General features: G+C 42.1%; 1 protein-coding gene across 2 annotated transcripts in view; it reads right to left on the bottom strand.

The window, feature by feature from the left end:
- NFX1 (nuclear transcription factor, X-box binding 1) overlaps window positions 1-14,810 on the bottom strand; it is a 179,897-nt gene that overhangs the window by 67,425 nt on the left and 97,662 nt on the right. For both annotated transcript variants that reach the window (XM_040353504.1, XM_040353503.1), the window contains exons 13-14: window positions 8,830-8,938; window positions 3,903-4,022 (exon numbers count right to left, since the gene is read on the bottom strand). In XM_040353504.1, coding sequence (XP_040209438.1) covers window positions 3,903-4,022; window positions 8,830-8,938 — 229 coding nt within the window. The remainder of the gene's footprint in view (window positions 1-3,902; window positions 4,023-8,829; window positions 8,939-14,810) is intronic.

Here is a 14,810-nt window from a genome sequence, read left to right on the forward strand (position 1 = left end):
TAATCCCAAGGATGCGGAGGCAAGCTAAACCATGACCAACACCTAAGACACTGGCGTAAAAACTGAGGTACTCCTCCTATGGGAGGGGGTTATATAGGGAGGGGCATTTCCTGTTTGAGATTGCCAGTGTCCATCACCTGAAGGTACTCCATATAACCCATATAGTAATGAATGCCGCTCTGTGTCCCGTGATGTAACGATAAAGAAAGTAAAACACAACAGGATCACAAAAGACATGGCCGCCATCCGGAACATAGAGGCCAGGCTACGGCCTTGTAGACCGGTCCTATGAAAGCCCTGAAGCGTATAGCTCACCGGCCACCCGTAGAGCGACGGGCATGTCGTGGACAACCCAGTGCGTAACTATGGCCAGCACACGCTCGATGGCCGAAACTGGTGGGATTACAAGGATCTGGGATCCAGCCCGTCTCCCAGTCGGCAGTTGATTGAAGATCACAGGAACAAAAAAATAAAAATAATAAAATTTCAATCTGGAATAAAAAACCTCCAGGCCAAAGGGCACGAAGGGAGCCATGTCTTTACCTTAGCTAGGCAGAACAAAACTGAGCTGCTTAGTGCAGGCTGAGGGGATATAGCCAGTAGGACCACCCCCTGGGTGGTGCTGCTCAGCTTTAAAGTTGTTAACACTTTCTACCTAGTCACTCCTAAAGGAAGTCCAATACCCAACTTTGTCAAGATTACAAGATTAAGGCTGTGTCCGTCCATAAACAAAAAAGAGAAATAGTGTGGTTCCTGCTAAATAGGCTGAATTAAGCCTATGGGGGGAGGGGCCCTTGGCTCTCTATTGTCTAGAGATGATGCCCATCACAGTAATTGCTAAACAGTGGGACTTAAGCTAGGCATACGCCAGTAGATTTTCATACAAAAATTTGCACAAACCTTTCCATCAGTACATTCGATGATACAATGAATGCCAATCAAAAATGCTTAAAAACACAAACATTTACTTTTAACGTTCGATTTTGGACTTTCCCAAAACCAAGTTCACAATCAGAAATTCATTTACAAAAATAAAAATAAAAAATAAATACATTTCTTGCCTGGTCCTCAGAATTTTCGCATCACCGCCGTCAGAAACAAATATAGATCTGACCCCACCAACAATGAGAAAATTAAAAAGGAACTTTACTAAAACAAAACAATTTGAGACAGTCTACTGGTTTGTGGTCAGCTTTAAGAGGAAGGAGGGGGTGGGATGGACCATTCCTGTCCATAGTTGCATACCAGTGTGCCTGAAATTTTGGGTATGCCCAGGCACCTAGAGGTGCATGCTATGAGGCAACACCAAACACTGAAGATACTTCATTTCACTTCAGGTACCCTTGACCCTGACCCAAGATTTTTTTTATTTTAAGTTTTTTATTGTAAAACACTTAACATACTATTGACTCTTAACCCTACTTTGAACCAGAACACTTTATGTATCAGTAACATAAGCAACTAAACCAACCTAAAATTCTAAACCAGATGTGAACCCTCCGAGCCTTTTACCTGAAGTCTTACACTAAATGAATTCCTAAATGTTCAAGCATACTCTACTGAAAAACAGAACCAATGGTCAGCCCCACGATTTTCAGGTAGAAATAGACCGATGCAAGCCAACTAGTATAAGGAATCTGCATCCTCACTAAAGCCTTAGGGCAGCCTCAATCCCTTTATACTTGAAAATGTGCAAAATAACCTGTATATTTGCATAGAAAAAAAGATAATTGATCCCCGATATAGGGAACTGTAATTAACTGCTTGTAATGGGTTACTCAGCTATGCCCAATACCGTTAATCTTTGTAATTGCTTAATATAAAAATTTGCATTCATGGATTCATCATCCAACACAACAGCATGTAATCTTGTGGCCACAAAACTCAGAGATGACTCATGCAGCAGGGCTAGTTCAGACGTTTGTGAATTTCAGGCATCAAATTAACAAATGTCTGAAATTCATTTCAGGCTTTCACAGCCAAGTTGGGGAAAAAATAAATAAAAAATACAGATACAGATTTTGAGACAAACAGGCATGGAGTAATATCAAAGGGTAATGTATCTACAACCAAATTGCATTATTTATCGCACTATGGATAGTTTACATTTTTTTTATATTGTGTATATAAAAAAACTGTTAAAAGGTCTCTGTTTTAATTAAAGATAGTAGTTATAACTAACAAATTTGAATCCATAAAATAATTCAAAACCAGAATTAGCTGTTAATTACTACTGCCAAGAGCCCTTCAGCCAGCAATTACAAAGCTGGAAATGTTCTAGAGTTACCAATAATTTTATAAATCAAGCCTACACAACTAAAAGATAAATTGCAAAAAAACATCACACATCTAGTTTTACATTACTGTGTGGCATCCAAAACAAGCCACCAATATAAAAGCACAAGAAATGTGTCGGCATTTGTAATGTCTGGGAAAATACACAATGCTAAGGGGCTAAAAGAATACAAAACTACCAAATGTAAGCTGGAAAAGACCCATAATGCCCCTCTGGATGCACATAAGTTCTACCAATCACAGCCCCTAAAGTGTTACACATTGTGAAATCCTTGAAACTAACCATCAGATATTGTTGACAAATGAGACTAAAAGCATGTCTACTCAAGTTCGCTCACTGCCCTCATTTTTGGACACAGGCACATGAGCAACGCGAGAAAAACCAGGAAAAAAATAAATAAAAAAAAATCCAACTCCAGCACAAAACAAGTAACATTAAGCCCTGGTTCACACTGGGTACGATTTGGAACGATTTGAGATGCGATTTGACATATCAAATCGCATCTCAAATCGGCGGCAATTGTCGGCAATGGCACTGTCCTAATCAGTGCGACACCGCATCTGCGATTTCAAAAAGTAGTTCCTGTACTACTTTTTGCGATTTCGGGCCGCGATTTACATTAAATTGCGGCCGAAATCGCGGCAAAATCGCGCATTTTACCGCGATTTTGAATTTGCAGCAGTGTGAACCTAGGCTAAAGGTTTCTATTGCCATTTGTGCCCAAGCTGAGTAGACTTCTCTTACTTCCTGTTCTGGTAAAGGCCACTAGGACTCAAAAGTGAGGGAAAAAAGCTAAATGGTAGATATGGGTCCAGGTTATTTAAAAAAAAAAAAAAAAAGGAGGAAGAGGTAGAGGAAGGACGGCCACAGCGCGGACCTGAAAATCCAGAAGGACATCAATAGACGACCTCCCCTTTATGCGTGCTGTGATCACGGTCCCTTACCATGTGATCAGCTGTCAGCCAATGACGGCTGATCACATGATGTAAACAAAGGATCGGTAATCGTTTTTTTTCTCCCGCTGACAAAACAAAAGCCAATCACCGGCTTGTGCACAAGGGACATCGATCCTGAAGAGGCAATGCTGCCTCATCTATGCCCACCTGCCAGTTTCCGTGGTGCCAATCAGCGCCACCCACCAGTGCCCATCATTGAAGGAGAAAAATTACCTGTTTGCAGAATTTTATAACAAAATATAAAAAAAATATATAAAAACACCCAAGATCAACAATCTTCAAAACAGGTCACAATGAAAGCTGCTCTCAACAGTTATCAAGGAACTGCTTCATGGCAATCACACTTTTTAAATCTTTATGATTTAAACAGTCAAACAGTTTGGGTGGTCTGAGGTCTTGGTCATGAGAAAACACACACACACACACACACACACACACACACACACACACACACACACACATATTTTTACTTCAACTTGCAGCTTAAAGGCTCTTAGAAGCACCCTGCATTTTTTCAGGATTTGGGCAGTAGCAGCATGCTTAGACAATATCAAATGTGAGCAATACAGATGGCCAGTTTGATAAGCAGGAAGTACCAATTATATTAAACCTATAGTACAAAAGCAACACAAAATAGTGCAAAGAACTACCTGGATGATCACACTCATGCTGCCTGGTGCAGGGTTTCTTACACTCAGGTGGTCTCGTGCCACATGCAACTGGAGGAAAGATCACAGACTCCCCACAGTAACAAGTGAGTTCATCAAAACCTGAAAAAAAAAAAAAAAAAAAAAAGTGAAATACTATTAGTGGTAAATGCCAACCTAAAATAAGACTTTTATGCTCCTTTCAATGACAAACACATGACCAAATGAGCTTGAGTACTTTTTTTTTTTTTTTTTAAAGGGGGTCTACGGATATATATATATATTATATATACACACATATATATATATATACACACATATACATATATACGTGCGAGAGACACTTCCTGCTGAATCCACCAACTGTGGGAGTTACACATTATTACCGCTCTAACAGAGAACCCCTTGCGCAGTTTAACGTTAAACTGATGAAAAAGAGGTGATGGCGCTACCTAAAAGTAGTCCCAAGAATTTGTGAAAACAATTAATTGGGCAAACACAAGGGGTACACAACCCCCACCCTATGTCAGGGCTTCACAAATTTGCTTGGAATGTAGGAGCCAACTAAAATAGTTAGGATATCAATTTACTCAGCGTAACATTATCTTTCACAATATAAAATAAATTGGGGAAACTTTACTGTTTTAATAAAAAAAATAAGTATTTTTTGTCAAAAAAGTGCGATTGTAAGACCGCTGCCCAAATACAGTGTGACAAAGTATTGCAACAACCGCCATTTTACTCTCTAGGGTGTTATAATTTTTTATATATATATATATATATATATATATATATATATATATATATATATATATATATATATATATATATATATATATATATATATATATATATATATATATATATATATATATAATGTTTGGGGGTTCTAACTTCTAAGTAAAGGGAAGGAGATGGAAACAACCAGCAATGCTAATGGTGCTTCTCTGCCTGTCTTGTTATACCAACGGCCACCACAAGAGAAAAGCCAGATTTCAGAAAGAACCATAGGACTGCAGAAGGCCGCGGCGTCAATTACCAGCCAGCGTGGGCCGATGCGATTGTGAGGGGGGATGCACACAGAGACAGGGTACCTCAGCTGTTCTAGTCGCAATTGTGACCTAGCGCCCGGGGTTTGTCGAGCCCTGCCCTATGTGGCATAAAACGTGAAAGGAAAAACAGTTGAACACGCAGTGTATACCCAAGAACAATGTGTAAACCAGGGTCGCTATTTCTAGTCACCATGGCGACCGGGATTTGTCGAGCCCTGGTGTAAACACTAAAAAAAAGTGTTTGTGAACTAGATGACATAAATCAACTCTAGTATATAAGCCACCTCACAAACAATTATGATAAAAATCATGTGTGACAGCTGCATGCATAATCTAGGATATCCACCACATACATAAAATTCAAATTACAGTCCATTCATAGGAGGGTAGGTATACAACTATAGTTGTAGGGAGGTGCCATTAGCCACCTCCTGATAGTTCATATAGCATAAATGAAGTAATACAACATGATTTATAAATAAAGTTATTAAATTATATATTAAAGTCCAGCAGAACCGTAACACAATTCCTCTTATAGGTAGGATTGGTAAGGTTGTACAAGAAATATTCAGAAAACCAGCGCTGGCTGCTCTGTAGAGATAGGGGTTAATTCAGGTGACTAGGGTGCTCCCCCACATGTGTCCCCACTCGCCAGATCACGGAGCCCCTGCAGGGGCAGACAGCATAACAGGTGGACTCCACACCAAAGCTCCTGGTATTCCTGAAGGCTCCTCGCCTGACCTATATAGATCCTCCTCTCCAACTCACTCCAGACAGGACCAAGCACTGACAAAATCCTCAAAAATAGAAATCAGAAGGCTTCCCCTGGTGTAGTATATAGTGGCCTTTATTTAAATAAAAAACAGCAGCAAAGGCTGCTTAAACAAGCTAAAATTGGCAATTTTGGCTTATTTAAGTGGCTTTTGCTGCTGTTTAAATAATTTTAGCTCGTTTTTTTATTTAACCACTTGCCTACTGGGCACATATACCCCCTTCCTGCCCATTTGAAATTTCAGCATTGTCGCGCTTTGAATGACAATTGCGCGGTCGTGCGACGTGGCTTCCAAACAAAATTGGCGTCCTTTTTCCCCCACAAACAGAGCTTTCTTTTGGTGGTATTTGCGACAATTTTGAAAAACATTTTTTTTACTTTTTGATATAATAAATATCCAATAAAAAAAATAAAAAAAAATTCTCAGTTTAGTCCGATACGTATTCTACATATTTTTGGTAAAAGAAAAAAAAAAAAAAAATCGCAATAAGCGCATAGCGATTGGTTTTTACGCAAACGTTATAGCGTCTACAAAACAGGGGATAGAATTATGACTTTTTTATTAATATTTTTTACTAGTAATGGCGGCGATCTGTGATTTTTGCCAGGACTACGATATTGCGGCGTACACATCGGACACTTGACACATTTTTGGGACCATTCACATTTATACAGCGAACAATGATATAAATAGGCACTGATTACTGTATAAATGTGACTGGCAGGGAAGGGGTTAACACTAGGGGGTGAGGAAGGGGTTAATGTATTCCCTAATTAGTGATTCTTACTGTGGGGGGGAGGGGGGGGGAGGGGGTGACCGATGGTTGTCCCTATGTACAAGGGACACACCATCAGTCTCCTGTCCGACAGGACGTGGAGCTCTGTGTTTACACACAGAGCTCCACGTCCCTGTCTCCATGACCGCCGATCGCGGGTGCCTGGCCGACATAGCGGCCGCCAGGCACGCGCATCAGCACCTGACTGATGCGGCAGGCGTGCACCGCACGCGCGCCCCCCAGTGGCCTGGAAGCCGTATATAGACAGCCTCCCAGCAATTCAAAGCCACAATGTGGCCGTAAAAACCTGCCGTGCGGGCGGGAAAAGGTTAAATAAAGGCCCCTTTATTCTTATACTACACCATGGGAGCCTCCCGATTTTAATTTGAGGATTTTGTCAGTGCTTAGTCCTGTCTGGAGTAAGTTGTAGAGGAGGATCTATACAGGTTGGACGAGGAGCCTTCAGGAGTACCAGGAGCTTTGGTGTGGAGTCCACCTGTTATGCCGTCTGCCCCTGCAGGGGCTCCGTGATCTAGTGAGTGGGGACAAATGTTGGGGAGCACCCTAATCCCCTGAATGAACGCCTGTCACTACGGAGCACTCAACGCTGGTTTTCTGAATATTTCCTTTACAGCCTTACCAATCCTACCTATAGGAGGAATTGTGTTACGGTTCTGCTGGATTTTCTCTAGACTTTATATAATTTAATTACTTTATTTAAAAATCATGTTATATTATTTCATTTAATTTACTTATCATATGTGCTATATGAACTATCAGGAGGCAGCCAATAGCAACTCCCTACAACTATAGCTGTATACCTACCCTCCTATAAATGGACTGTGATTTGAATAACATTTTTGTGGTGGATATCCTAGGTTATGCATGCAGCTGTCACACTCATGATTTTTATCATAATTGTTTATGTGAGGTGGCTTATTATCACATACTAGAGTTGATTTATGTCATCTAGTTCACATATACACTTTCCTAGCGTTTACACATTGTTCTTGGGTATACACTGCATGCTCAACGGTTTTCCTTTCACATTTTTTTACCACACAGGGTGAGGGTTGTGTACCCCTTGTGTTTGCCCAATTTAAATGTGGTCACTAATTCTTGAGACTACTTCTAGGTAGCGCCATCACCCCTTTTTCTATTTTTCACATTTTTATCCTCCGTTGGGAGAGTATTTTAGGGGGGATGCAACAGTTTGTTTTTCACCCAAGCATGGACTTTATATATAAAAAGGTTAAACTGATGCTCGTCCAATTTCATTGAGTGGCCACATCATGAGTGACGCGAGACTGAATACCTTCCTCCCAGTGGAATCCCCATTAAAATATTTGTATATCACCATCAAATCCCCTCTTGAGACTCTTCTCCAGGGAGAATACATTTAATGTTAGCAATAATTCCTCATATCGGAGGGCTCTTTATTGGTTTTGTTGCCCCTCTCTGGGCTCAATCCAGTTCCAACACATCCCTCCTATAGACCAGTAACCAGAACTGGATGGCATACGCAAGATGTGGCCAAACCAGAGTTTTGTAAAGTGATATAATTAAAGTCTTATCTGAGTAAACATTCTTTTTAATGCATGCAAATATTCTGCTGGCCTTGCTTGCTGCAGCTTGGCATTGCATGCTATGGCCAAGCGTCAACAAGGACTCCCAGATATTTTTCCATCCTCAATTCCCCTAGAGGTTTTTCCACTTGCATGTAGCTTCCATTCATATTTTTAGCCACCAAGTGCATTACTTAACTTTTTTTTGCCATCTGTGTCCCATTGGGGAGATTTCCCTTCAATAGCCAAAATAGTAAAAGAGTAGAAATCCCTTCAAAATAAGATCTCATATAATCAGAACTAGTGTCCTCGTTGGAAGATGTCCCCTCTATTCCTGCTCTGGTGACAACTCCAAAAAATTTGGATTTTTTTTACTTTCAGTCTCAGTGATAACAGCAAACAAGACAAATACAGATGATGTATTTCCCTAAAGGAGGCACAGATAGGATTAACAACCCAATAGGTATATTCTAATTCTTCTCCACTAACCAGAAGGGAAAAAAAAACACACACACACACGTTTTGCTTTTAGTGATATCTTAAAATTAAGGCATTTGAGGTTTCAAGCATTTAAAGGTGATCAACATAAAAATTCACTAACCTCACTTGCTCAGCCATGCAGCGTTTATTGAAGGTCTATTGGACAGACCGATTGCAGAGTCTGCTGTAGTCTGCAGACACCCTCACAATTACAGTAAGTTCAGTGTACATACTCCAAGAACTACATATAGTGCAAGTCTTTAAAATACAGTATTTATATCTTACTTGTCTGCCAACAATTCTGACAGTTCCCACGATGGCAAGGTAGATCACATCTGTGAAGGCCGCAGTTGAGTTTATGACCACAAATTAAGGAGCACTTGTGTTCTTTGTCCTGTTCACAAAGTAAGTTGCATCAAAATTAGATTTAAAGTGGAACTTCAGGCAAAAAATAAAAAAATTAAATATACATTCCCAAAGCCACAAAGTTGTGTGTGCACCAAAAGCTTTCACATACAGAGATATTATGTTGTAAAGGTGAGGATATTATCAGTGTGTGGCAACATATGCTTATCTCAGAGTTTGAGTTTACCTTACTGTTCATTCGTATTATATATATATATATATATATATATATATATATATATATATATATATATATATATATATATATATATATACACACACACACACACACACACACACACACACACACACACACACACACACATATATATATATATATATATATATATATATATATATATATATATATATATATATACACACACAAAAAAATCGGCAGGGGGTTCAAAGAGGTGGGGCCTAAAGATGAAGGGGTGGGTCTTAAACAAGAAGGGGTGCGACAAATTCAGATGGGGGGGGGCGCCCGATTTTAGTTTTGCCTAGGGCAGCGCAAAACCAAAATACACCACTGACGTGAAAAGAGGCAGGAGAGTGGAGGAAAGACATCCCAAGCCCTCACAAGATCCCGGCCGACACTTGCTGAGAAGACAGAGCAGCCCCAGCGATGGCACAGGTTGGGGCGCATTTCATTGACACTGGTAAATATTTGAGTACACCATTTGGTTCAGAATATTTTTTTTCTTTGTTTTCCTCCTCTAAAACCTAGGTGCGTCTTATAGGAGTGAAAAATAGGAGATGTAATCATTTACCATCAGTGCCAAGCTCCATGAAAGCTAGGGGGAAGAAAAACAGAAGCACGCCGCGCATCCCAGTGAAAAAGGTTGTGCAGGTCATGCATATTAGAACACCAACACCAGTACCACATAGGGACATATTTCACCCCCTGATCACCCCCCCAGTTAACCCCTGAACGCCCTGTCACAGTGTCACCAATTGCAGCTTTCATTTTCACATTGTATTGGTGTCATTTGTTACTGTAATAAGTGTTAGGGCAGTTAGTAGTAGGCCCCGTTAGGTCTAGGGTACCCCCCAATAAAGGTTTAACCCCTTGATCACCCCCCAGTTAACCCCTTTCGCCCTCTGTCGCCAGTGTCACTAAATTATATTTTTTCTGATCGACGTAATGGTGTTACGGGTGATGCTGGTTAATCAGTTAGTTGATTAGTTTCACAGTCAGGTTTTTATAGCGTCAGGTACCCCCATATATTACCCAATAAAAAGTTTTAACCCTCTGATTGCCCCCAGTTAACTCTTTGACCAGTGAACACCGTATTAGTATTATGGGTGACGCTGGTTAGTTGGGTTTTAGGGTCAGTTAGGGTCTTTGCTGCCCCAAGCAGCGTCAGATTAGTGCCAGTAGCGCCAACATCCTTGCACACACCATACAACTGCCTTAGTAGTATAGTGTCTGAACGGATTAATATCTGATCAGATCTATACTAGCATCCCCAGCAGTTTAGGGTTCCCAAAAACACAGCCTTAGCAGGATCAGCCCAGGTACCTGCCAGCACCTGCATTTTGCCACTCTGCCCAGCCCACCCAAGTGCCGTATCGATCGTTCACTGTCACTTGCAAAACACTAAACACATAACTGCAGCATTCGCAGAGTTAGGCCTGATCCCTGCGACCGCTAACAGTTTTTTGGTAGCGTTTGATTCAGTCGTTGACAGTCAGGAGCTTTTTTTCCCTTGAGTCTCACTAGTGTACCAGTAAATTTAGAGACCAAAATGTCAAATCGTAGGTACACTAGTGAAGAGGCCTACACGATTCTGAGGATGACAGATAGTGAAGAGAAAGTCACTCATCTGTCAGATTCAAGCTCCGAATACAATCCTATAGACAGCAGTGGCCCCCTGACAGATGGCAGGGACCACTACTACTGTTGTCAGAGCCAAGGTCAGGCATACCCGACCCCGTTCTTCTGCTGACGTGCAATAACCACAGGGCTCTCGTATGGAGCAGAGCCAGTACTAGTGCTGCTCATCCTTCTGACCAGCACCAGCAGCCTAGTAGATCCTTGTCATAGTCAAACCAGCACTGCAGTATTACATGGCGACGTGGCGCGTCCCATAAGTGCAGTTGAAGCTGGTAAGGTGGCTAGCACGAGTAGAGTCCTGCAGCCACTAAGAAGACAAAGACAGGCCCATCGAGCCCATAGTTCCATCCCTGCTGCATTTAACAATCCCTATTAGGAGCCCATTACTTGTGTAGCACCTGTACTTCTCCCATTCAAAAGTCAATCGAGAATTCAGGTGGAAACAGTTGATTTTACGTCATTTGATTTTTATTCGCCGTTTTTTTTTAAAGAAAATCTCTATATATCCATTGTGGACCGAAGCAATTTGTAAACTGGTCAATTCATTGCCGCTAATCCCCAGCTGACCCTTGCCAGAGAATGGAAACCAATTACCGTTTCCAAATTTAAGACCTTTCTGGGCCTATCCCTCCTCATGGGCATAACTAAAAAGTGAGATGCAGTCATATTGGTCCACTGACCCAATTCACCATATGCCCCTGTTCCCTACCTCCATGGCCAGGGCACGATACGAGCAGATCTTGCGGTTCATGCACTTCAATGATAATGAAGGCAGTCGTCCTCGGGGTGACCCCAAATACGATCAGCTCTACAAAATTCGGCTCTTCGTAAACCACTTCAAATGTTTTGCAGCCTTTTTTACTCCCGATCAAGTTGTCTGCATTAATGAGTCCCCGATTAAGTTTTCTAGCTGCTTGTCTTTCAAACAGTAACTTCCCAGCAAGCATGCCAGATATGGGGTCAAGATGTAGAAGCTCTGACAGGGGAACAGGCTATACATGGAGTTTTATGGTTTACGAGAAAAGAGATAGTCACATAGAGCCGGAGAACTGCCCAGACTACATAGGTAGCGCTGGCAAGACTGTGTGGCACTTTGTGTCACCCTTATTTGGAAAGGGGTACCACTTTTATGTGGGCAATTATTACACGAACGAATGTGCCACTTTCACTTGTTTGATCATGGAACTGGCGCATGTGGCACCGTGCAATCTAATCGCTGGGGCTTACCCTAGTGGCTTGTAAATTCTTGTCTTAGGCTGGGGGAAGAGAGCCTGCTTGAAGTGTAATTTGCTCATTGTGAAGTGGAGGGATAATAAGAATGTTTTAGTTCTGTCCTCCCTTCACGCAGACACGATAGTCCAAATTCCTACAGTGACTGGTGTTGTGGAGAAACCCCTCTATCCACGAATATAACCTTTACATGGGAAGGGTGGACCTCAATTACCAGCTGTTGGCACCGTACCTAGTTGCCGTAAGGCCAGACGCTGGTACAATAGAAATAAAGTGTCTGGATGCTTATTACAATTGGCTCTGCTGAACGCTTATGTGCTATACAAAGCTTCAGGACGAACTGGATGCTTCCTTAAAATCCAGGAAGAGATCGTCACAGCCCTTCTGTTTCCAGACGGTGTCCCACATTCCCAATGCAAATGCAGTAAGCCGGCTGCATAAGAGGCAAAAAAAAAAAAAAAAAGGGGGATTTGCCCCTTACAGAAGAAAGGGAAGATTTAAGAAAAAATAAATATTTAACCCCCTCTTGGAGAATACCGCAGAAGACGGCCTTAAGATAGAAAGAGTCCACAGGATAAGATATTCTCAAAGTATAAAATTCGGCAGAGCTTCCCATAGATGTTATATTGAGGTTCCAACTATATGATGAAAAAGCACAAATATGGGGGGGGGGGGGTGCAAATAAAGGTGCTGAGTGATCAAATCTTAAGAAAAAATTGTGTCAAAGTCCAAATGTGAAAGTGACAGATAGGCTGCTGTGAATGGGTGTCCACTAATCCCAGAGGAAATGGAAACTCCACCAGAGACACCAGTCTGGTCTCCCAGAACTCTCACCTCAATGAGGGAAAAATAAAGCGGTCAATACATCAAACTCCACCTCACAGCAGTCTCCTCAATGTCTCCTGATACCAACGGGTGTGAACCTGATGGCTGAATGTAGTACCTGGAAGGTCTCAAGTCAGGGAAACAAGAGGGACAAAATAGAGCCTCCAATGATGTAGTATAAAGTAAAATAGGACATTTATTGAAAACAAGTTGCGCTTCATAAAAAACATAAAAACTAGCATGTAAACAAACAGTGGTGTCCTCTGCGCCGTCTCACATCACTCCTGGTGTACGTCTTGTGCTACGGCCAATCCCAACCCCCACTTAAATACGAGTGGACCTGTCAGTAATTAGATTTAGCTACAGAAACACTGGCTAGGCGTAGACTGCTAAAGCCCTTACTTGAACAAATGCAAACAAAGAATATTAAGTACAGTTGGGGCTTTCCAGCATGTTTAATAGGCCAGAAGGATGGAAGACCAACAAGATTATGGTTTCCAGAGGAACTACAAGAATACTGCAATAAATTGGACATACAAGTCCCGGTTATCCCAGGATGGACAGAAGATAACCAAATACAGAGGGAAGATGAACTGTGGCAAAAAACGCATAGAGCCGCTGGAAAGAATTAGCGAACTGAGGCAAAATTTTTATAAAGTAGTCAGGAAGACTCAGGGATCTGCGGCAGAAATCGCATAGAGACACTTGGAAAAGGGGGGGGGAGAAAGTTGTTTTCTTAGAAATCGTAAAGGTGTAGAATTATAGGGTCATAGAAAATAGGTTTAGATCAGTGGTTCTCAACCTGGGGGGTCGGACCCCCTCGGGGGTCAAATGATGATTTGCAAGGGGTCACCAAATCCTGGGCTGTTCTTGAAGCCCGCACCGTTCTCCCAGACTTTTTGCGGACGCCCAGCAGGGCTGTCCCTGGAGCCCACAGCCGCCCATTAAGTTCACAACATGGCTGGGGGGCAGAGACTACCGGTCAGCTGACTGGTGAGGAATGTGAAGTGGGAGGGGCTGGAGGAGACCCCATCTCCAGATTTCGGCATTGGTGTTTTTTGTGGTTGAACTGGATGGACTTGTGTCTTTTTTCAACCTGACTAACTATGTGTCACTGCTACGAGACACCACAAAGTCGGAGACACAGCGAGTAACACTACGTGTGATTATAGTTGCTATTAAAAGTCCACACTACAGTTTTCAGATCAGCAGATGACCTTGATCAAGAGCACCCAAGTTGGCCGATCAGAACACCCCCAATGTCCGTGGTTTAGGGGCGCAAATTACTTGCCTTGGGTGCTGACACGCTATGAAAATAATTTTACTGTTAGGGGTCCCCACAACTTGGGAAATTTTATCAAGGGGTCACGGCACTAGAAGGGTTGAGAACCACTGGTTTAGAAAGAGTTCAACAAGAACAGAGGAGTGGGGCGAATAAGTTTCAAGCGGGGGGGAACTGATGACAGCGGGACAGAGGGTTGGGATATAAGGATCTCCAGCATGCTCCTGGCCCACACCCCCCATATTAAGCCTATGGGGTGGGTGCAGGGAAGGTATGGTCAGAGTCACATCTCATGACGAGAGAATCATCGGTGGAGACGGAATATGTGTCCACCTATGGCTCAGGGGGGGGGGGGGGGGTGTTGGATTTGTCCCTGGAAAAATCAGAGTTTTTAGAGATTTTCCACGTATAGAAGCCAGATTGGTAAAAAATAAGGTCGTACTGATTAGATGGCATCAATAAAATTCCTAGCATACCACAATTGTGGGCTTAATACACCAGTAAAGAGACATAAAATATTAAGGGAGATGAAACATCATAAAGCGGGGGTAGTGTTCCTCCAGGAGACGCATATTTCCAATGACACTAATGCAACGTTTTCAAAAGACTATCCCACATGGTTTTATGGGGAAACTAGAAGATAAAAGGGGGTGGCCATTGGGATGGCAAGAGGAGTGAGGTTTCTAT

The sequence above is a fragment of the Rana temporaria genome, chromosome 5 (genome assembly GCF_905171775.1).
Source record: "Rana temporaria chromosome 5, aRanTem1.1, whole genome shotgun sequence".
NCBI lineage: Eukaryota > Metazoa > Chordata > Amphibia > Anura > Ranidae > Rana > Rana temporaria.